At 43.8% G+C, this 23,628-nt stretch overlaps 1 protein-coding gene across 1 annotated transcript; it reads left to right on the top strand.

The window, feature by feature from the left end:
• Nucleotides 1–1,034: 1,034 nt before the first annotated feature.
• On the top strand, nt 1,035–18,334 carry JDP2 (Jun dimerization protein 2). The gene is made up of 4 exons (XM_060262214.1): nt 1,035–1,531; nt 12,272–12,495; nt 16,250–16,354; nt 17,209–18,334. Exons 2-4 carry the CDS (start codon nt 12,295–12,297, stop codon nt 17,392–17,394), a joined length of 492 nt encoding a protein of 163 aa, XP_060118197.1. The 5' UTR covers nt 1,035–1,531; nt 12,272–12,294; the 3' UTR covers nt 17,395–18,334.
• The last annotated feature ends 5,294 nt before the right edge of the window (nt 18,335–23,628 follow it).

Raw genomic sequence — 23,628 nt, 5'->3', positions numbered from 1 at the left:
GGAGAGAAATGCATGGATGGAAGATAATGTAGGCAGGTCCCATTTATTTAGCATGGTCGCAGTGCTATAAGATCATTTTTAATCAACAGAAAAGGTTTTTTACTCTCATATTCTCTAGGGAACACCTGAGAAGTGGGCCACTTGGATAATCTGAGTTAATGAAGGACATTTGCAAACAAGAATGTTTTTAGATTCCCCCGCCCCCAATAGAAACGAAATATTAATTTACCAAGCTAGTGAATACTATGTTCATTACAATGGGATTTATCAATCATATCTGTGGATGAATCTCCTTGATGGCGTTAAATGACATAGTATGGTCAATTGTCAGAAATTCAGCAATGTAAGGAGGGAAATCCAAAACCGAGATTTATTTATTAAAAGATTTATACGCTGCCTTTCCTCTTGGTTCAAGATTGTTAAAGGAAAAGTTAGGAAAGAAGGTGCTGAAACATTTAATAGATTGGAAGCTCTGTGCTGAACAAAGCAGTGACAGAAGGTGGCTTGAACCAGTCACCAGGACATAAATGGAATCAGAACTCTCCCCCTTTTGCCAGTAAGTACAATGGGCTACCAAACTCTGAAGGGTCCTAAGCAGATCTACAGCCTCTGAATCCCATTCTCATCAATAGACCTAGAAGGATGCAAAGTTGTTTAGGATTGCTCTGTATAACTGATCGATTGGATAATCATCTATAGATTTTTATCTTTTCCTTCTGTGCATGTATTTTGGCGGTGCCAGAGTGGCACCGGAGGTACACCAAACCACCTGCTCAATGCTTCAGTGCTCCCCACCGAACGAAGATGTGTATCAGGGAAAGCTTTCCCTCCTCCAGAGACAATGCTGGGACTAAATTCGGTGTGGAAGTTGCGCCCTCTGACCTGGAAGCCGTATCGCTTTATTGCCTAGATCTGTTACGCAACGAAGACAGGCATTCTGCACGTGCCCAGAGTCCTCCTCTTCTCGAGCGACTTCACTTTATTGCGGAGCTGAGAGTCCCGAGACTGCAAACAAGTTCTGGGGCTGAACCCCCACCCCTTCTCCGGCAGAAGAGACATTGGTGGCGGGAGCTCCGCCGTGAGCTGCCCGGGGAAGTGGTCCCGCCCCCCGACCTGCGCTCTCCTCCCCTGCGGTCCCCTCTTCTCCTCCCACCCTGACGTCTGGAGCTGGCAGCCCTGCCGGTTCCGCATTCCCGACCCCTCCCCGCCAGCCCAAGGGTTGCTATATAACCGGGGCTGATGCAACCCACCCAGCCGCCCGACACAGCCTACGGGAGGGACGGCGAAGGACGGAGCCGCCTTGCAGCGACGGCGGGGGCTGCTGCTGCCCAGGCGTCCCTGCGGTGGCAGCGGCAACGGCGCCTCCTCCCAGGACCGAACTCGGCTCGCTTCGAGTCGGCCCGACAGGCCTGGAGGGAGAGGCCGAGATCCGCTCTCGGAGCAGGACGGCTGCGGTGGAGCTGAGCGTGCAACCCGCTTCCCGCTGCAGCCGGGCCCCGGGGGCACCTTCGCCGCCTGCTCCATCGGCACGGTGGGTGAGACGCCGGATCGCGGAGGGTGGGCGGGCGGCGGGTTCAGCTCCGCGGAGAATCCGCGTGTTCCCGGCCGAGCTGGCTGCCTGCAAAGGCTGTGATCGGACCTGACTTTTTGGCGCCTCCGGCTGGGCCTCTTTAGAGGCGCAGCGCGCATGGAGCATTTGCCTCTGCTGGAGCTCTTAGCCATGGGCCCCTTGCCCGAGGTAGACTCTGCCGCGTCTTTCCTGAACCAGATTGGTTATCCTTTACCAGCCTTGTGTCATACTGACAATGAAGGCGACTGCAGACCCTTCCAGTGCATTGTTATGGATGAACGGGGAAATGTGATGTGATCTGGTGGTATTAAGGATCGTTTGGTGGGAGTCTGCGGAGTAATAGTTGCTCTGGATTAATAAATGCGGAGTACATGGGTGTGATCGTATATACAGGATACCAGAACACTGCAGGAGTGTGCCAGCCTCCTTCTAACGGTGTTCCTAGAGAGTCATCTTCTACCCCCCCCCCTTCATTATTTTAGGATGAAAAATAAACTGATCTGATTTCGCCATGGCATGGAGGCAGGATCCTTCATAGTAAAACCACAGAACAGTAGGCGGAACAGAATTTGCTGCAGCAGGGGAGTGTGGGTTCATGTGCCAGATACAGCAGTCAAAAGTCACCCTATTACTTGTCTACATAGTTCCAATAACTTTGGAGCTGCTAAATTATGAGAACTGCATTTCTATTTTTACAATTTTAACAGTGTGTTTTTAAAAATCACATTATTTATTAACCCTTTCCTGGTTTCTCTTTGCCTCACAGTTGAGTTATCTCTTTGTGCATTACTACTCCTTGACTCCAAACTTGCTTTTTGTTTCTCTCCCCACCCCACATATCTCTGCATCCCCAAATCTCAGCTTTTCTGTTTCTCTGATTTTGCTGTTCCTGCCATTCCAGCTTGTGTTTTATCTCTGCTCTTCCATAGTGGCTTCAGTGGCAGAAGCACAAGCACAAGGCTTTCCCTCTTCCAGCGCTTAAGCTGCAGATGGGCTGTGCAGCATGACTGGAAAAACTCACACTTTCTACAAAGCTCCACTTTTGACAATATTAAATAGGCCTTAGAGAATCCCACAAAGATGTGGAGAAAAGGCCACAGACATGAGAATCTGGAATTCCCCCCAGTGGATTGCAAATAGCCAGAAAAGCGGCTGTAATCTACTCCCATGCTTTATGTTGTGTCCGGCTATGGTACAAAAAAGTACAAGGCAGCAATGTCTTTCCCTCCAGTCTTGTATTCCATGTAGTTCTGGATTTAGTATAATACATTTCCCTGTTGTCCATTGTGTGTGTATTTCCTGGGTTTGTGTATTGCCTTCAGTTTCCATAGCTGGAGGAACTGGAAGGATAGTGGGAACAGGGCATCTCCTTTGTGACTGAGCCATCTTTTCATGCTAGGCATGAAGATGCTCATGATCAGTTATGGGCTTGGAATCATGGACATGCTCCTGTTACTTCACCTGAGTCGACAGTGTTTTTAGGCCTTGCCTTCAGGAGTCAGAAAAGTGATTTCTAAGATTTGCATTGTTCCACACCTTTGGGACGCTTGTTCATTTAGCTACACCTTTTCTGGCATGTCAAGGAGCACGAGCATGTTGGGATAGCATATTTCCAGTGTTACTTTTGTTCTGCCACACAGCATCTGATGGGGCTGCTGATATTAACAGAATTCTCAACTACATTTATCCTTGATAGTTCTTATGCCAGATAAATATAGGCAAAATTCTCTCCTCTGAGGTTTTTTCTTTCTTTTTTTCTTCAATGTTTTCTGCATGCTGCCAAAGTCTGCCTGATGTCATTGTTGCTTAGGCACTATAGAGACAAATGCATAAGCCCTGCAGATCCAGAAATGCAGATTGGGGCAGATTTTTGCCTTCTGCTCTGTACCATGTTTTCTGATTAATGAGGAAGTCACAATCTATTTAGACCAGCAGTAGAGGTCTTTTTTCAGGCAGCTCTCATTGGTCTGCATATACAGTGTGGTAGTGCACACTAATCACTGCATGCCTTGAAAGCCAGCAAATGCCTTGAAAGCCAGCAAAATCTCAGTTCCATTTGAGTGTTTATGCTTTTATTAACTTGGGGATCAATGCTGCACATGTGTGATTCCATGAATGTTCCTTCTTCCAGCTAACCTGAGAAAAAGAAGGTGGCCCCTTGAGATTGCATATGTTTGTTCATGCCTTAAGTCCACTTTAGCAGTCAGGAATAAAGTGGAGTTAAAGTCTTCTGAGCTCATTTTCAGAAGGCAGCTTTCTCTCTCTCTTTGTGTGTGTGTCTTTCTCACCTCCTCTCATGCTCTCCCCCTTCCAACATCCCTTTAGAGAAAGAGGTTGGAGACCAAATTGAGAGGATAGGGAAAAACCAAGAGAGAAAAGAGCAAGCGGGAGTGTTTCCATTTCTCTTTAATGAAGGCCCTGTGGAGGTGTATTTGAAAACACAGGGTCTCCTATGCCCTCAAGGTGGGTGAGAGCACTCGTTTGGCTGGTTCCTGGGCCATATGCAGTGTATGGTGGCCAATGAAATGGGGCCTGGCTCATTCTCTTGCTTGTCTTGGCAGCTTTCTTCATGGCTTGTATTACCAGCTCTGGAACGCAACCACTGCCAAACTCTGTGTGTGTGTGTGTGTGTTGGGGCTTGGAGAGCATAGCTCAGCCGAGAGAAATACTTCACTGAGTCAGGCTAGGAATTTTCAGCTTGATTCTTGAAGCTTGCATGAAAAATTTCAGCAGAGTTTTTTGGGGGGAGGGGAAAAAGATTTCCATTGGGAACCCACAACTTGTTTTTATGTGGGGGTGTATAGGATAACAGTTGTGAGGATGTTAGATTCTTTGTGCTGTTCCTGATAATTTAAACAGGCCAACTTGTGTAGGTGGGTGGAGAGGACATAGGGCTTAAAGTCCAAATTGCAAACAACAAAAAAGAAAAACCACCACAAGGGACAACAGTTTTGGCGGCCTTGGGATTTAGTTTGCTTTGGAGGGTTGTACAGAATTCCTGGAGAAATTCAGTGCAAATGGCTGCCTTTTTTCTTCAACAACTTCTGAGCTTAGTGCTCCCATTTTCTTTAGTAACTACTGAGCTTTGTGTTCATCAAGGCCCCAGGAATAGCCCACCTCTTTTGCAAATTTTAGTGATTTTTGTATTGCAGTTCTGTAAAGTTCTGCATGGCTGTAACCTTTGCTGAAAAAGAGTCAGTGGGAGCACCTGCAGATTGTGCTGCTACAGAGACTATTGTAAAATGGGTGATGTTGCATCCTCCTTGCTTCTCTATCCTATCCAAGCACCTTAGGTGGTGCTCTTATCTTTGCCAGAGATGAAATCATCCTGTCTAGCAATAACATTTTCAGGTTGTTATTTGAATGAGAGACGAAGAAAGACCATCCTGTAGATGCGACATGTGGCTTTGAGGTCTCCTTAGTGCAATGTTGAGCAAGATTGCAGAAGGTCTGAAATTGTCATGCTGTTCTGCTGGAACTCTGGAACGTCTTTTTTGATGTTGCTTTTGGGTTTGCAATCTGTAAACCTTGGAGTGGAAGGCCAGATATAAAACTTGATCCACTAATGGCCCGTTCCTGCCTTAGTGATTGAACACAAACTGCTGTGCCAGCTGAGGGACTAAATGGTTTATTTGGCATGAATTGTGTAGGTGAGAGTGAACTCCATTAGAAACACAAGGGCGTGAGGAGCTGCTAAATGAACATGTGCATTGGATGATGAATGCTGGAGTGGGTGGGAAACTAAGCTCTGGTTCATACACTTGCCTCTGTTCATGGCAGTTTCTTCCTTTTTCAGCAGGCACATAAAAACGACTGGTTTGGAGAGGGGGCATATATATATATATATATATATATATATATATATATATATATATATATATATATATATATATATATATATATATATATATATATATATATATATATATATATATATATATATATAGCACCTCTAAGATTTCCAGAATATAAGCTTTTGATAGTCCAAGCTCCCTTCATCAGATCCAACAAAGGCAGCTTGAACTCTTGCAAGCTTTGACCCTAGAAATTTTGTTTGTCTTTAAAGTGCTACTGGACTTGAATTTACTCTTCAACTGCAAACCAACACAGCTACCCAGGTGAAACTATCTCCCAGTTTATGGAATCACTTCCAAGCTCAGTTTCCCCTTGATTTTAGTGTTGCCTTCAAATATGACAGCTTAAGTGGTGTAATAGTTAGAAGTGTCAGATGAGGATCTGGGAGACCCAGGGCTGAATCCTCAGTCTGTCACAAAATCTTGCTGGGTGATCTTGGGCCAGTCAAACACTTTCAGCATAACCTACCTTACAGGGCTGTTGTGAATTTAAAAGGGAGGAGAAAAGTCTGATGTAAGCTGCTTAGAATCCTCACTGGGGAGAAAAGCAGGGTATAAATTAAGTAAATAAATATGGCTTTTTATCTGTTGGAGTGGGATAATCCTCTTAGGACCAAATTGAACCTGATGGGTGGACTCCTGTGTGTCTATATAAAGTCTACAGGCAATTTACTATAAGGACCAAAGGTGGAGCAAATTAAAGGCTCCTTATGGTAAATGTGTGTGTGTGTGTGTGCTTCTGAATCGTCCCCCACTTGTGCTTTTTTACCCCCTAAAAAGCAGTGAGTGATACGTCTGATCTTGGAGCCTTAATGGAAAAGCTGCAGATTTTAAAAAAGCAGTTTGAGGGGAGAAAAGTGTGGTTGGGAGAAGGTTTCAGTATCTCCACTTGCCTGTGAGTCTTGCTTTATAGCAACTTGGTAGCTAAATCTCTTCTGACACTCTGACACCATCATGCCCGATATAACAGATTTCAGAATTTCTTTTTGAGAGAAAGATTCTGTCACAAACTAGGAAGCACACAAAGTGCTCCCTTGCAAATTGAAGGGGATATGTAGAATGACAGGGGACTACCTTTACTTTTTTAGGTGAGGAAGAGATGTTGAGAAAAGAAACAGGAACTCTGTAGTAAGTAATGGTTTTGTAAAGGATGAGCTTTAGGCTGGTGAAAGTTGTAGGCTTGCTGTAAACATGGGGGAGGGGGGAATCTATTTCAGCAGTAGTGCTATGCAAATAGCAGGGTATCCAGTGCTGGCCTTACCTAAGCATTCTGGCCCATTCAAATTCTTGATTGTCTTCTGTGCGCAGCTCCAGACCTTGCTGCTTTCCAAGGCTATTTCTTCTATCTCCACAGATCCATCAGGTGGCTTCAGGCTGAGGATTCACTGTGGGACTAGTGCAAGGCAGAGGTGGGATCATTTCAGCAGAAAGTGGAGTGAGATTGCACGCTATGTAATCTTAAAACTACCTGCCAATGCAGAAACAGTTTTGCAGAGCGCATACTGATGACCAGATTTTTGACCATTTTCACAGTAGTGAAATTCCTGATATCGATGATTTTAAAATTGCGCATTATGTGAAGTTTTCCACAGTAGATTTTTCCACGCCAGGCTCAAACCAGAAGTTTTTTCCTCCTTGCCCAGTGTTTTTGGAATCCCCAGTTTTAGTGAGTTCTGAAAATGTGGGGTAAGAAGGAGAATACTTCAGGTTTGTGCCTGGTGAGGAAAAATCTATAGCAGAAAATTTTACATAATGTGCAGTTTCAAAAACATCAGTGCGGGGAATTTAACTACTGCAGAAATGGATTTGTATTTGCTGGATTTGTATTTTGGTAAGTTTATTATTCATTCAATGCCAAAGTGGAAGATTGTCTGTGTACTGTGAGACACTTCTTTGAAAATTCCTTCTCTATAGGAAACAAGGTCTGCATTTTAGCTGGGTAGGGAAGAGCCATTCTAGAGAGATTAACTGTATTACTCTGTTGTAGCAAAATAAAACAAAAGAGAAGTAGCATTTTAAAGACTAAGGACATTTATTCCAGCATCAGCTTTTGTGAGTCAGAGCTCACTTCTTCAGATGCTATGAAAAGGAAATCACTTTCCACAAGAAAGAGACAAAGAGAACCCACTCCCAATTTCTGACTAGTTTTTTCAATAAAAGTTTAAAAGGTTAAAAAAAAATCATTAATTGAGAGACTCAATGGTGCAGCCTTAACACATAATTTACATAATTTACATCCTTCTAAGTCTACAGGCTTACAGGATGTAACTCTGTTTAAGTCTGCACAGGCCGGATTCTAGACTTTACCCAGATGCAGTCGATAATAGGGCTGGATTATTCTAAGGCCGGCAGCAATGCACTCCCTCATATTTAGCCTTTTTTTGTGTGAGCATCTTTATAAGAAATGTGAAACAGTAATGAGAGCTCTGAGGAAATATTATGAGGAGAGTCAATTCCCCCCCCCCCCTGTTTTCTAATGGAAAGAGGGTTTTAAAAACTCCATGTTACTTTTATGACAATTTGTAAAAACACTCCTGGTTTAGCTAATGTGTCAGACTCTGTGATGCTGTAGCTGGTGTGATGTGAGAGATTTGTGATTGGGATATTTTGGGTTTTTTTAAATTCTGCATAGCCAGAAAGGTAGGCGCAGGGAACTGGATTGAGGCTGTGGTGCTTACAGAGCAAGTATTAGTTCCATGGGGGAGGGGAGTACCAGCATCGAATGGACACCTGTATGTTTTCCTCTGTGGGACAGACAACATTTTTGAGGTATGCTGACTGAAAAAGCAACACAGGGGAAAGATTTTTAGAACTTCTCTCTTAGGGGCATGGTCCCCTGCTTTGTTCTAAAAAAGAAACCTCAGGAGATCTTGATCACAGACATCCCACATCATATGGCTTGGTTTAAAACATTTCCCAGTGTGAAAGTGTAGAATAGAATCATGTTGAATCTCCAGGAAGCACAGGGCAGAAGGATTCTTCAGAGTGCTGTATCTACTGGGAATTATGTCTTTTGGTTTCCTAGGCTTGATGAAATTGAATTGCATGTTGAGATTAAACATTCTGAAATGGAAGTTAAGGGCCAACATGGATGAGTAGCCATGGGATTTGCAACGAGATCTCTCAATGTTAAAAATAAAAATGCAGATGTGGGGCACTTGAATTGCTTTGGAACTGTAATGCTGAGAGTTAATTCTTGCTGTTTTCTGAAACATGAGGTACCTGCAATGCTGCATTTACAGCAGATTACTATGGGAGATCAGAGTTTATTTATTTAGATATTTATGCCCTGCTTTGCTTCCCAGGAAAGGTTTCCTTGTGCAGAGTCGTTTCTGACTCTGGGGTGACATTGCTTTCACGATATTTTCACGGCAGACGTTTTACAGGGTGGTTTGCCGTTGCCTTCCCCAGTCATCTACACTTTCCCCCCAGCAAGCTGGGTACTCATTTTACCGACCTCGGAAGGATGGAAGGCTGAGTCAACCTTGGGCCAGCTACCTGAATTCAGCTTCTGCCGGAATCGAACTCAGGTCTCTGTTTTAACATCACAAAAGGCACCTTGTAATGTAGGTTAGGCTGAGAAAGAGAGATTGACCCAGGGTCAGTAATTGAGCTTCCAAGGCAAAGAGGGGATTCGAACCTGGTTCTCCCAGATCTTAATCCAAAACTCTAACCACTATACCACACTGGCTATTGGTCTGGATCCTTTGTACACAGTAGTAGGAAACAAAAGTTCTCACATGTTGGGATTCCAGAGGATAATCTGTTTCTTGAGAGCTAATCTCAGCTCTCAGTCCCAGGACACAAAATGTGGGGGCATTAATTTCAAAATCCTCCTAAAGGATGTACAGATAGCGGCTGGTGTGGATCAGGCTACTCTCTAAGTGGCTAAGAACTCTAAATTGTAGATATGTGTAGGAATCTCAAGAAGGTAAACTATGTTGAGTTCTGGACTGTCTTGACAATTGCTGGCCTGGAAAATGTCTCCCAGGCTTGTATAAAAGGCAGTTCTGTTTCCAGGGCTAATAGCAGCAGCTTCCTAAAAACACACCAATCCTGCAGCAATAGTGTGTGTATGAGGTGGAGAGAGCCTGCATTATAAATATGTGTTTAAAGGAATAATACATTTTAAGGCCTAGTTTATGATCTAATCCCTGCCCTGTGTGTGGCAATGTGTGCATGCAGTCCTGGCAGATGCAGAGGAGAGGAACCGGGAGGGAAAAGGGGACTGAACACGTTGGTCAGATGGGAATCCTGTATGCACAGCAGCATTAGGGGAGGGAAAGAAGCCGTGTTGGGAAAACAGCATGACAGAACTGTGTGAAAAGCTGTGGGTTTACTTTGTGTTGTAAGGGGCTGAAGGATACATGCTGTGAAGAAGTCGACTTTTAGGGTGCCAGACATTTTGCAGGCCTTGAGCAGTGTCTTGAGAACATCAGCACTCCTCAGAGCGCTACTTTTTCACATTTCTAAGACTGTCATAGGTTTAGACATCATCGGGTTTTTAGACAGAAGTGTCTTTATAACAATCCACTAAGCAAGGATTGAAGAGAAACAATGCTGCCTTTAGAACAGTCCACTGATCCAGCTTTTTAGGTAGTTTGGAAAAATATTCCTGTAAACTGCTTGAATTATGGATTTTCTGTGTGTAAAGTGCTGTCAAATTGCAACCGACAGATGGTGATCCTAGTAAGGGGCTTTCATAGCAAGTGAGAAATAGAGGTGGTTCACCATTGCTTTCTCTTGCAGAGTCTGATCTCTTTTCCAGGTACTGGCCCTGCTTAGCTTCTGAGAATCAATGAGATCAGGCTATGCCATGCTGCTTTCCCTCCCCATAGATTGTCTATAGCCATCTAAATCTTGAGTTTTCAAAATGAGAACACTGCTCTGGTAGTTAATTGATTTAATTACAGTGATTAGTCCTGTGATTCTTTTTGCTCTTTCAGTCTAAAACAAAGTTATATCCCTTTAAGCCCATTAACTTCAGTGAATTTAGAAGAGTATAACTCTGCTTGGGACTCTGCTTGTAGGTGTGTGAAACTCCTACTGATTTCAGTGGGGCTGATTTCAACCCTTAGCTCCCTTGCTAAGATATAACAAGTGCAATCAACTCAGGTCATGGTTCCTAGTAAACACGAATGTATGTGGCTGTATATATGCTTAGCTTTCTCTTAAATCCAGTCCGTTGCAATGGAATTTATACACTTTGGGCTTGGGGAAACACTGATTCATTTGAAATGTGGTCCTGGAGGAGAATTTTATGGATACCACAGACCGCCAAAAAGACAAAAAAGTGGGGTCTAGATTGAACCAAGCCTGAACTCTCCTTAGAAGCTAAAATGACTAAACTGAGGCTATCGTAGTTTGGTCACATGAGAAGATAGGAGTTGCTGGAAACAACAATAATGCTGGGGAAAGTTGAAGGCAGAGGAAAACCCAATATGAGATGGACTGACTCAATCAAGGAAGCCACGGCCCTCAGTTTAAAAGACCTAAGCAAGGCTATTAAAGGTGAAACATTTTGGAGGACATTAATTCATAAGGTTGCCATAAGTTGGAAGCAACTTGAAAACACTTCACACGCATGCCCATCCAAGTGTTACTGAAATCAAATGGAATTTGTGCGTTTAACTTGCTTTGGATTGTGCCCATAGTTCAAAAATGTTGTGAAAAGAAGTGGCACAGAAATGTCCTAAATAAATAAAACCCCTTTGAAAGTTTTTTTTTAAATATTCCTCTTCTGTGCTATTATGTGTTGCATATTTTTCTAGTTCCCACTAATATGAAACAATATCAATAGTTTTTTATCCAAAATGATTCTAGAAGTAAAGTTTTGTCACATGGAATCTTAATTTCATTTTATTTTTCTTAAAATAGTTGTCATAATCTTTGGTTCCTACCTCACATGTGATATCATTAAACATTTTTGTTTCCTGACTTTTCCTAACCTCTTGGGGAGACAGCAGTTGCAGATTAATGTTTGAATTTAGTGGCAAAGCAGTATCTGTCTCTTCTATTGCACATGAAGCTTATTTTATTGTGCTTCGTGTTCTTACTATGTTGGAGCTGTGGATTTCTATCCTATTCAAAGCAGATTTTGTGAGGTGTCATACTGCTGGTAAGCTAGAAAGTAGGGCATGGGAATGCTCCCCCCCAATCCCCAAGGTGGCCTCCTTATATTGTAACTGTCATTTGAATTGATTATTTGCCTTTAAGATTGCACTTAATATAACACCATCCTTCCTTCCTAGTCTTAAATAACTGGTGCAGTTAGCTTGCTAAATTCCTTTTAAGGATTTTGCCATCCTTCTTGAGGTAAATATACAGAATAATAGGACTCCTATATTAAGCAACCACTACCTTTTTAATGTTTGTTAACGAGATAAAGCCACAAAATTGGTTATATCGCCCTCTAGCATAGAAATTAATAAACCTTTCTTATCTTTCGCTGTCCAAGAACCTATTCGTACTTGACGAGAGAGTGGTGTGGTTTGTGACTGCAACACAAAATACTTCCTGTTTGGTAATCATAGCTTTGATAGGGTTTTATCTTGGCCAACTACCTACCTTGGTGTTACCCCCCCCCCCCAGCATTATGTAATCATTGTATAGTGTTATGGCTAAACAGTATGAACTGGATTTCTTAATAATAGTTTGTGTTCAGCTGGATTTCCTTCAGAGAGTCTGAAAGATGTTTCTTCAATGCACTAAGAGCAAGGCTACCAATTTACTATGGGTTTGTTTTCTTGTGACAAGTTACTTGAGCAGAAACAAACAAATTTTTTCGTGATTGCTGTCACTGCTTAACTTTTTGTAGTAACTAATGGTCTCTGTTTCTTTCCTCTAGACTGTGGGATTGTATCTCTTGCTATGATGCCAGGGCAGATTCCAGACCCATCCCTGACAGCTGGCGCTCTGCCTGGGCTTGGCCCCTTGACGGGACTACCTGGTACCACCTTGACAGCAGAAGAGCTCAAGTATGCTGACATTCGCAACATTGGAGCCATGATCTCACCACTGCATTTCCTGGAAGTGAAACTGGGGAAAAGGCCTCAGCCAGTGAAAAGTGAGGTGAGTTCCAAGAAGATGTTGCCAAGTGCCAGCTGTTTCTGTAGAATGTTGCCTCCAGCAATCCATAAGCTGCAGTGTTTGCAGACTTTTTTCCTACTGACGTATCATTTTAACAATGATCTACCAAGCCAGCTTCCATGAACCATAACTAAGCAGATGAAATTATAGGCACAGTTTTAAACAAACGTGGCTACTGATTTTGAGGGGCTCACCTTGTGATGATGTGGTGCCAAGACTGATGTGCCTCCATTTTGTTGGCATCTCTCCTTACCATTTTGCCAACACTTGGTCAGACTTCCTTTGTCAGCTGCGGAATGCTCTTCCAGGTTTTACAGAAATTTCCAGAGTAGAGGTGGACTGGTGAAAAGAATGTCAATCCATGGTAGGATTGCATCTGAGCTCCCTCTAACAATGGCTGGGTAATCAAGTAAAGAGCTAAGGTATGCAGGACCTTTAGAAGAAGCAAACCCATCACAGCAAGACCAAAGCACCATGGCTATTATTTTGACCTAAGCAAAGCTATAGTCTAAGGAAAGGCTGCCTTCATTCCCTTCATACCAAAGATTCTTTCACAGCTGGTTTTTGTTTGAATGGACCAGTCAAGACCCTTTCACATCTCCTGTCCCTCTCTCCTTCCCTGGTTGGACAGGTGGACATCTGCCTTGCTTTTCTTCCTGGGCCAGTCAAAAGCACTAATTCTAATTTCTTCCTTCCTCCTGGCGAGTCTGCCAAAGTAAACTTTTATTTTGCAATCATGCTCAGTCTTTGTAACTGAGCTCCCTTCCCTAAATTCACACACACTGCCAATTTGCGTGTACACACCACTCTGCATATGTGCCCACTCACTCGCTTGCCTCCTGTCTTCGGGCCCTGGATTTTGACATGCTGATCAGACCCAGACCCATTCTCCATTGCCTGGAATTGTTGCTGATTTTTCTGTTCTCTAATAATTCTGATATGTGATCAGATCTTTTCCATCACATGTAGATTGGCCCTTAGATTAGGAACGACTGAAGCATACCTAATAAGTGACAGTATCAGCTACTATGAGGGTCTTGCCGTCCAAACAACTGAGTAATAATAAGTCCAAAAGACAGTGAAAATTGGACTAAAGCATTTTCTATGGCCTATTGCTAAAGCAGTGGCAGTATTCAAGTATTCTGTCACAGCAATGGCCAGCGTGGTATAATGGTTAAGAGCAATGGACTCTAATCTGGAGAACTGGGTTTGATTCCCAGCTCTTCCACATGAAGCCTGCTGGGTGACCATCGGCCAGTCACAGTTCTCTCAGAACTGTCTCAGCCCCACTTACCTTACAAGGTTGTGGGAAGAGGAAGGGAGATATTCATGAAAAAGGAACCTATTTGAATATGATGCAGTTTAGGAGAAGGCCCAGTAGTGGAGCTGAGGGCCTTTCATTGGAAACAGCCAAGACAACAGGCAGGGACTTGAGTTGAGTGCCAAGTTGTCAGTTTTGTGTGAAAGCCAATTTAAAAATGGTGGTGGTGGAAGAAATTCCTGAAAGGCGTTTGTAAATGTCCTTTGATATCACTTAGCTTTAAATGCCCGGTTGGTTTCAAACTCCTACAAGCATTTCCTCGGGGAATTCTGAAATAGGAGAGTGGGTTTCTTTTCATTCTCCTGACTGGCTAAATGCACCTGAGGGAGAAGGAATATTTCTATAGCTATAAATTTGTATAAATCAGTAGATTAATCAAGTTCATGTTAGTCACTGAGATCTAATGTAGAGGCTAGGCTGGAAGTCTCTGCTTTTCTTCTTCTGTGAACTTACTAGGTAGCCTTAGCCAAGGTGGCATTCCCTCAGACTCAGCTCTGCTCTAGGCATCAAAGTGAGGGGGGGGGGGAGAGAATATTATAGCTGCAGAGATGATGCATGTGAAGCACCCTGAACTCTCAAAAAGAATATCCAAGTGTAATATAAGGTTCCTACTCAAAATCCTCCCCCACCTTTTGGGTTATGTTTTATATTTTGTGTGTGTGTGTGTGTGTGTACGTGCACACACACATGCAAGCCTGGAAATCATGGCAACTTCTGGTGACCCCTACTGGGGTATGGGAGTTGTTCAGAGAAGTGGCTTGATAAAGCCTGCCTCTGTTTTCCAGTCCTGGTATTTCTTGGAGGTCACCCTTCCAAGTATTTGCCAGGGTCGGCCCTGCTTAGCTTCCAAGATTGGGCTTGCCTGGGCTATCCAGGTCAGGGCTTCCCCCAACACACAGACTTTTGATCAGTTAGTAGGGCTGCGATTATTGTGCCATTGTCCAGGCTTGCCTCCTTCCTCACAGGTTGAGAGAAAATATAATGTGGCTTTACTGGAAGCTTTAAAAATATTAATTATTTGTTCTTAAGAGAAATTGTATGTTTCTTTTATTATCCTCCAAAAAGCATACATATTTAACGTTTTGTAAATACACATTTGAATATAAAGGATGAACCTTGATTTTAATCCAATAAAGTAATAACACTTTAAAAAGTTCTTTTGATGGCCTTAGTCCTAAGGGGTCCTTAGCTAAAGGAGGCTTCTTTTGGTCCAGAGAAAACATTTTAAGAATCTAGTATGCTTAGAGTCATAGAATCATAGAGTTGGAAAGGACCTTCAGGGTCATCTAGTCCAGCCCCCTGCACAATGTAGGAAATTCACAAATACCTCCCCCCACACACATACATCCTCGTACATACATACATAACAAGGGATGCATAAGCCTATGATCCGTGGATGCCATTCAGGAAGCCCAGACTGGACTACTGGAGAAGAAAATACATTCTGTGGCATCAAAAGGGAAGGGTCATGGCTCAGTGGTAGAGGATCTGCTTTATATCCAGAAGGTCCCAGGTCCAATCCCTGGGATCTCTGTTAAAAAGGATAAGGTAATAGCTGATGGAGCCCTGGTATGGATGGCCCTGGCTAGCCCTGTCTTGGAAGCTAAGCAGGGTTGGCCTTGGTTAGTACTTGGATGAGAGACCACCAAAAAAGTCCAGGGCTGCTAGGCAGTGGCAGGCAATTGCAAACCACCTCTATTTGTCTTTTGCCTTGAAAACCTTACGGGGTTGCCTATATTGGCTTGATGGCACCTTCCACCACAAAAGATGTGAAAGATATTAACTTGAGACCCTGGAAAGCTGCTGCCAGTCAGAGTAGACAAGACTATCCTTGATAGACCAGAGATCTGAGTCAGTGTAAGGCAGCTTCATTGAATCAACAGATATGCATACTCAAGTTTATGACTTAGAGCAAGAAAGCAGATCAATCTGCATTTCCCTTAATTTTTAATCACAAAACTGATTCCTTCTTCAGAGGTTAAGCATATTTGGTGGTCCTCTCTGCATCTGCACACACCTTAAGCATTGATTTGGGGTACCATGACTATTAAACATAGGGACCTTCTTTTGGAATCATGCAACATTTGGATCAACAACAAAAAAATTGTTTCCTAGTAATCTTGGTGTGTGTTCATAAAAGCATGCTTGTTCTTTATCAGAAAAGTCCAAAGTAGAGTTACACTCTGATATGACCATTGAAGTCCACGGGCTTAGAAAGGTGCAACTATGTTGGGGATTGCAATATTAATGTTTACATTCCAGAAAGCTGAAACCTAATCCAAGCTCAGCAGTCCGTGAGATCTGTGCAGTGAAGCCCTTGCAGAATAGTAAGTACAAAAGGCAGCAAGGGAAGCTGTCGTGTTGGCTTCCTTTCTGTTTTGGTGTAACAGAGTGATTGTTTGTGTCTCTCTTCAGCTAGACGAAGAAGAGGAAAGGAGGAAAAGGCGCCGAGAGAAGAATAAAGTAGCCGCGGCTCGGTGTCGGAATAAAAAGAAGGAGAGGACAGAGTTCCTGCAGCGGGTGAGTGCCTCAGCCTGGGAGCTGTCGTTTCAACATAGTTTTGTGCTCTTGCGCCACACACATTCAGGCTCACCGCATGCAGCTCTCCCCAAAGATTAGATGTGACATGACAGATTCCACAGCTTTAATACAGAGATGTAGCTGAAGAAAATGCCCCATGTGTTCCTGGTGGTGATCTCTTGGGGTGAGTTGTGCTTATGTGACTAGAAATGGACCCCTCAAAGCATCCCCAAGTGAACTTGTCTTGTTAGGGTGTCCTTTGTGTAGCTTCTCAGTTAAAATAAGTCTGGCTTCACTTGAAGTCCCCAGTCTTCCTCTCCTGTGTGTTGTGCAAATGTGTCACCACTTGGCATTAACAAGGGAGCTGGCTCTTTCCCTCACTTTTGTGGGACTGAGTGATGGTATGCAGGGGTGGAATTCTAGCAGGGATTCCTTTGTATATTAGGCCACAACCCCGATGTAGCCAATTCTCCCAAGAGCTTACAAGGCTCTTTTTTGTAAGCTCTTGGAGGATTGGCTACATCAGGGGTGTGTGGCCTAATATGCAAAGGAGCTCCTGCTAGAATTCCACCCCTGATGGTATGACTTCTTTCTGGGCTCTATGGACACTTGAAGCTGCTGCATTCAGAGGTCAGGTTGTTGGGACTCTCTGACTGGCAGCAGCTCTGCAGGGTTTGAGGCAGAGGTCTTTCACATCTCTGCTGTCTGATCTTTTTAGCTGGAGATGCCAGGGGACTGAATTGGGACCTTCTGCATGCCAAGCAGATGCTCTGCCACTGAGCCACAGCCCCTCCCATGGAGTCACTTGTGTGGACCGTGCCACTTACTTTTCCTGTTTCTTTGGTCCTGCTTAGGAATCGGAACGTCTGGAGCTCATGAATGCTGAGCTGAAAGCCCAGATCGAGGAGCTGAAGCAGGAGAGACAGCAGCTGATCTTGATGCTGAACCGCCATCGCCCCACCTGCATTGTGCGGACAGATAGTGTCAAAACACCTGAGAGTGAAGCCAATCCGCTGCTTGAGCAGCTGGAGAAGAAATGAAAGGGGGGCACAGCGGGTCAGAAACCAAAAGACCAAGCAGGATCCTTTTGACGGTCTCTCATCTATGTACTGTATGAAGAACTGTGCACCAAAGATTGGTGCAAACAGAACACAGTGTGCTTCCTTGGGGATGTCACCTACCAACCAAATGGAGGGAATGTAGATGGTGGCCACAGAAATAGTGGGACGGAATCCGTTCTCCTGTTCGAGGCTTCACTCCAGTGGGCACGGCAGCTGCTGCGAGGGCTTTTGCCAGCCTTGGAGAAACTTCAAGACACCCATTGGAGTGCATCCCAAGCCTGGAACCTTTTCGGATGTGAGGAGGCAGCGCTGTGGTTTCCCACTACCCTTCAAAGCTGATGGTTGTTCCCAGAACAACGAGGGGAGGAAGAAGCAGGCAGTAGGCAAAACTGCCCTGGTGTGAGTTCCTGCGTCCTTCCAATTTTAACCCAGGCTGTGTTCTCTGCACTCTCTTCAGAACTAAACTAAACCAGAAACCAAGAATGGCAAACACTTGACGCAAGTCCTGTCTCATCGCTGGGCCTGTCTGTGGCACTGTGGCGCAGGCGCCCCCCACAAGCACACCCTCAGTATAATGTTTACAGCCCAGCTGTCCAGGCCATGCTTTGAAAATGCACATTTTTACACTTTTTTATATTTTTTACAAAGTTTTTTTTTATACAGCAGTCTCTATATGGATTTATATAATCACTAGATGTGATCCCATAGAAATGTATGTTATGATGGTCTCTTTGTTACATATGCATATGCCACAGTTATCTCCATTGTGTTACTTGTTTTGGTGGCATTGGCTCCTTTCCCTTGGCATGCCGGGAAACAGGCCTGGGCCTTCATGTGGGCTCTGCTGCCATGTCCATCCATGTATGTCATTCATAATACTCAGTCCTGTATCTCTCAGTAAATGTTAAACTTTTACTTACCCTTCACTGTCTTGTGCTTTGTTCTGTGGTCCTCTCCTCTGGCTTTATTGTATTGAGGGCCTCGTCCGTCCTTTGGCTGTTGGTGGTGGAATGAGCTGAGTGCAGAGCCAGTCAGATGGCATTACACACGTAGTTGTAAAAACATAAGGGATTGGGGGCCCGCAAACAAAACTGGGTTGGTATTTGCTTTTTTAAACATTTATACCCCTTTTTTTTCTCCCATGAGGACCCAAAGTAGCTTGCAACATCATTTTCTACACCTGTTTTATCCTCACAACAAAAACCTTGTGATAAAGCACAGGCTTGCAGTGACTGGCCCAAGGTTACCCAGCAAGGTTCCATGGCAAAATGGGAACTAGAACTAGGGGTTCCCATATTCCAGTCCAGGGGTGGCCAAACTGTGGCTTGAGAGACACATGTGGCTCTTGAAGCCCCCACCACCCTGTCAGCTGTCTTGGAGAAGGGATTTCTCTCCTTAAATTGCTTCTCCAAGTCAAGCCAACCGGTGACTTGAAGAATGCATTTAAAGTTAAAGTTGCTTTCTTTCCACCTCTTCCTCCCCATCTATTTTCTTTCCTTCCTTCCCCACACTTCTCTCTGATTCTTCCTGTCTGCCGTGACTTGTTTTGATGTTCATCCCTGAAATAACGGAGTAAGGAATGTTGGCTGGAGCTGCACCTGACGGGAAAATTATTTTAGTTTGTTAACATGGCTCTGTGGCATTTCATATCAAGCTCCTGTTAGCCTATGAAAAAGTGGGAAATATTGGTATATTTAAATATAGACTAAGTTATTTTTAATTGTCGCTTGCTATTTGTCCAGGATGAAGTAAAGAAGGATTGGTGTGGCAGGAGGAACAGGGCTTTTTTTGTAGCAAGAACTTTTGCATATTAGGCTACACCCCCTGATGTAGCCAATCCTCCAAGAGCTTACAGTAGTCCCTGTAATAAGAGCTCTGTAAGTTCTTGGAGGACTGGATACATCAGGGGTGTGTGGCCTAATATGCAAAGAAGTTCCTGCTACAAGAAAAGCCCTGAGGAGGAATGTTCATTTCATGCGAAGTATCTGAGGTTGGTTTCATTCCTGAGGATCACCTCCATGTGATATTTTTACTATGTGTAGGGGAAAAATGAAATGCCATGAGTGAAAATCATGCAAGTGGCTGCTGTACTATTTACATGCTTGGAAACTGTACCATAGAATGGTCCCCCAAAGTTGTTTGTAATGAAATCAAAGCTTGTGTTGATTTTCACGCAGGATGCTGCATGTAGGAAGTTAGGGAGTTGGCATTTCCAAGGAAATTAGGTATGCCTTCTGTGAAGAAATCCTGAGGTTATTTATTTGAACATTTTTAGCTTCCTGCTTGATGTTCAAGGTGTCTTACAACAAATTTTACAACAATTTCACAAAATACTGTTCAAAACTCCTCATAATAGCAACTCAAGATCAAACCCTCCTTAACATGCATCAGCCAGTGAGTCCTCAATCCCAACTAACATTTATTTTGCAATGAGATGGGCCTTGAGGTGTACCTTCCCTGCCAAACCTCCAGCCCACCGTGTTTCACAACTGTTTAAAAAACCAGTTATGTGCAATGCTGCCTCTAAGGTATGGAGTCTTGTGAGCAAAAACTCCACTTAATAGTGAGCTACTGGCATTAAAGTTGTGAGTGAGCAATTTGGCTACTGCATAAATTAGATTGCACTGGGGTCATCCTTTCTGAGTTAAGACAAAAATGTGTAAGTTGGAGGCTAAACAACTGTGAGCTTGCTCACACTAACTCAGCTTAGAGGAACACTGGTTGTGTGCATTTATTACTTTTATATCCAGCTTTTAACCCCGAGGGGGACCCAAAGTGGCTCACATCACTCTCTGTTTTATCCTCATAACAAACCTGTGAGCTAGGTGAGGCTGAGAGTGTGTGAGTGCCCCAAGGTCACCTGGCAAGCTTCCATGGCATGAATGGGGATTTGAACTTGGTTTTCCCAGATCCTAGACTGACACTTTAAGAAGTGTTGGCTTTTATACCCTGCTTTTCTTCACCCTGATTCTCGGAGGCTTATAATCGCATTTGCTTCCCCTTCCCACAGAACAGTCACCTTGTGAGATGGATGAGGCTTAGAGAGAGCTCTGAAGGAACTGACTGCCCCAAGGTCACCCAGCGGGCTTCATGTGGAGGAGGAGTGGGGAATCCAACCTGGTATTTCAGATTAGAGTCTGCTGCTCTTAACCACTGCACCACACTGGCTCTGAACCACTACACCATTTTTCAAAAATGTGCCATAGAACAGATGCCCTTGCAACAAATGGTACCTCCTAATTGCAGCTGGAGCACAATGGGAATGAGTGGGGCATGGGCAGATCCCACTGCGAGGGCAGGACCTGGCATTCTGCTAAGCAAGGCTGGACAGCACAGTTGAAGGAAGAACAGCTGTGCTGAGTCTCTGTGGGAGTTCCCACTATGGCTCTCCTGCCTGGACCAGTTGCTGCTGTGCCAGGTGCCATTAGTGGGCAAACCGCTAAGGAAGGTATTTCATAGTGTTGGTACCACAAACTTGGCATCCTGGAGTCTTGTCAGCAGCTCTGAAACAGGAGGGAACAAGGATGTGATCTCCAGAATGCATGGGGAATTAATCACAAAGTGATCAACATTTGGGAGACGGCTGTCTCTCAAAAGATCAGAACCAAAGCATTAGAGCATTCACATGATCATGAACTAAGCGTGGATGGATTCACTCTCAACCATTTCTTCTCTTTCCAAATTCCACAAATTTGCATCACTCCCTCACTCCCAGGGAGTAAGAATCATTTCTGGGAGACCAGGAATGGAATGGTGATACTGAAATAGAGAGGTTTTTCTTTCTTGTATTTAATTTCAGGTCTTTGAATCTGCAAGTTGTGCACAATTCTTCAACAGGCACAGATTCCTCTTTCTTGGCTACCAAAGAGCAAAACCTCAAGTACAATATCTGTAATCCACACATTGTTTTTAACCATTTGGCCATATTCAACTCTTGGCCATTCTGTGCCAAGTCTCTTAACCACTATACCACGCTGGCTCTGAACCACTGGCCCATTTTACAAAAATGTGCCATAGAACAGTCCTTCAAGATACATCAGACTCATTAGCCAGTGAAGGTTTCCCTACAGAGTAATATCAGAGTGCCTGCTTTGTACTAAACCACAGTATATTTCAAGGGCTTAGAAAGCAAATAGTTGTAGTCAGCTGTGCTATCTGTGAATAAGCTATTTTTACCTTCTGCTTGATTAAGACTATTGTTAAACATGAATATTTGCAACTGAGTAAGAAATTGTATGTCTCAATAACAGCAGGATGGATTTCTACACTCAAGACAGCGTTTATAGTCTGAGAAGTCACTGACAAGACATTGACATTGTGGGTTCTGGACTCAACATTTTGGAATAGCAACCTTAGCAAACTCGGCAAAATCATTTGGACAGGCCCATGGCTTAGTGGAACAGCTGTGCTTTATAGGAACAGGGTTCCAGTTATGTTCCCTGGAATCGAAGACTGTTGGGTAATGCTAAAAAGAAGCTCTTTTTCTTGGAGAATCACAGTCAATTGGCCAGTATGGGACCAATGGTCTGAGTTTATGTGCAGTTTACTTTTAACATATTTCATATTTTTGAGGCTGTAAAGAACTGATGCTGGTGCTAAGCAGCTCTTGCAAACTAAAGCACCTACCCATCCTTAGCAGAGCTTCTTACTGATTTCTGTTATTGCTCCTGTAACAGCTGCCTGCTCTGCAGACAGGCATTACCAGGGGATTCCCATGTGATGAAAAGTTTTGCTGGCTCATTTCTGTAGAGCCAAGGTCTGTTCAAAGTGCAAGAACTGGCCAGATTTCTCTTTGGTCAGTTGGTGCTCTGAATCTTGACCAAGTCAGAAGTTGTGCTCCACTGTGCATCATCTAATGCAGGCCTGTGATTCTACAGCTCTGACTTCCCTCTGAGCACAAGGGTTTCTAAGATTTCAACAGCTGCATGACAGCCTGCAGGGCTTTTTTTTTTTTTTTTAAGTGGGAATGCACAGGAAGGCAGCTCCAGCTGGCTTGGAATCAGAGGGTGTGGCCTAATATGCAAATGAGCTCCCACTGGGCTTTTTCTACAAAGAAACCAGTGTGAAACAATAGTGACAAGGGTGTGTGGCCTAATATACAAATAAATTCATGCTGGGCTTTTTCTACAAAAAAAGCCCTGACAGCCAGTATTCTATCCCTAAAAGGTCCATATTCTGCATCTCCAGGGGAAGCAAAACAAAGTGGCCAGTTGCATTTCTGTCTTCCTGAAGGAGCTTTGCCAGAAAAGAAAAAGTGGCAACATTACTTTTGGGTTAGCTAGTACAACTGGGAAATAGCTGGGATACCAACCACTGGTAGCCAACAAGCTCCAGATGGTACAGTGTGTTCAGCCAGCAAGGGATGCGGACAACAGATCGCCCCCACTCGGCTTGATCCCAGCCAAAGGCAAACAAAGGTCAGAATGGTACTGTCCCTGCTTCTGCAATAAACATCCAGTTCTGGCCCTCACTGGAGTCCTGGGTCCCAGTCCAGAGGCCTTGCTTTTGCAGTTGGGATGCTATATTTTTTCCTGTGCCTTTAAGAGCTGCCTGGCAGGCAGACATTCATCAGGTAGTGTGCATCACACAATTGGGTCTCTAGGCAGAGAAAGACTGAACTTGTGTCAATTTGAGTTTGTTGTGCAGCTGTCGAGGGTACAGAGCCTCTTTCTCTTTGTCCAAGGAATCAGAAGTGTTCTAGTGGCTAACAGTTGACCACATTGGTATGCAGGTACAAATAACGAGAGGGAGACTCAAGGGAGGGCCACCAAAAAGCTCTGGGATGGAGTACTTTTGCTTTGCCTTAACTCTCTTGCTTATAAATATTTGCAGAGGATTCTTGAAATTTGAATTTTGAAAGGGAATTGCTGCCCCCTCTCAAGTATCTTCACACTTCCAAGTTTTAATAGATTCTTGTGTGACTCACCCACCTGCTAGTTTTCTAAGTTAAAAAGTTCTTCCTTCTAAAAAAAATTGCTTTCTTTATTTCATTTATATCCTACTTTTTCTTTCATCACGGAACACAAGACTTCATTTAGGTTGTGAGCTTTTAAGCCAGTCCCTTTTAAAATATCCGTTTGATTTGCAAGCAATTATCAGGAGATATTTAATTTCAGGCCACAAAAAGTTTCAGCTGCTGATCTCTACTCATTATGTTTTTATTCAAAGGGCAGAACATCTTCCTCCATCCAGGGAAGACCTGGGGATACCTCA

This window comes from Heteronotia binoei, chromosome 21 (assembly GCF_032191835.1).
Source record: "Heteronotia binoei isolate CCM8104 ecotype False Entrance Well chromosome 21, APGP_CSIRO_Hbin_v1, whole genome shotgun sequence".
Taxonomy (NCBI): domain Eukaryota; kingdom Metazoa; phylum Chordata; class Lepidosauria; order Squamata; family Gekkonidae; genus Heteronotia; species Heteronotia binoei.
The sequence above is the reverse complement of the archived record's forward strand: the minus strand, read 5'-3'. Positions and strand labels throughout refer to the sequence as shown.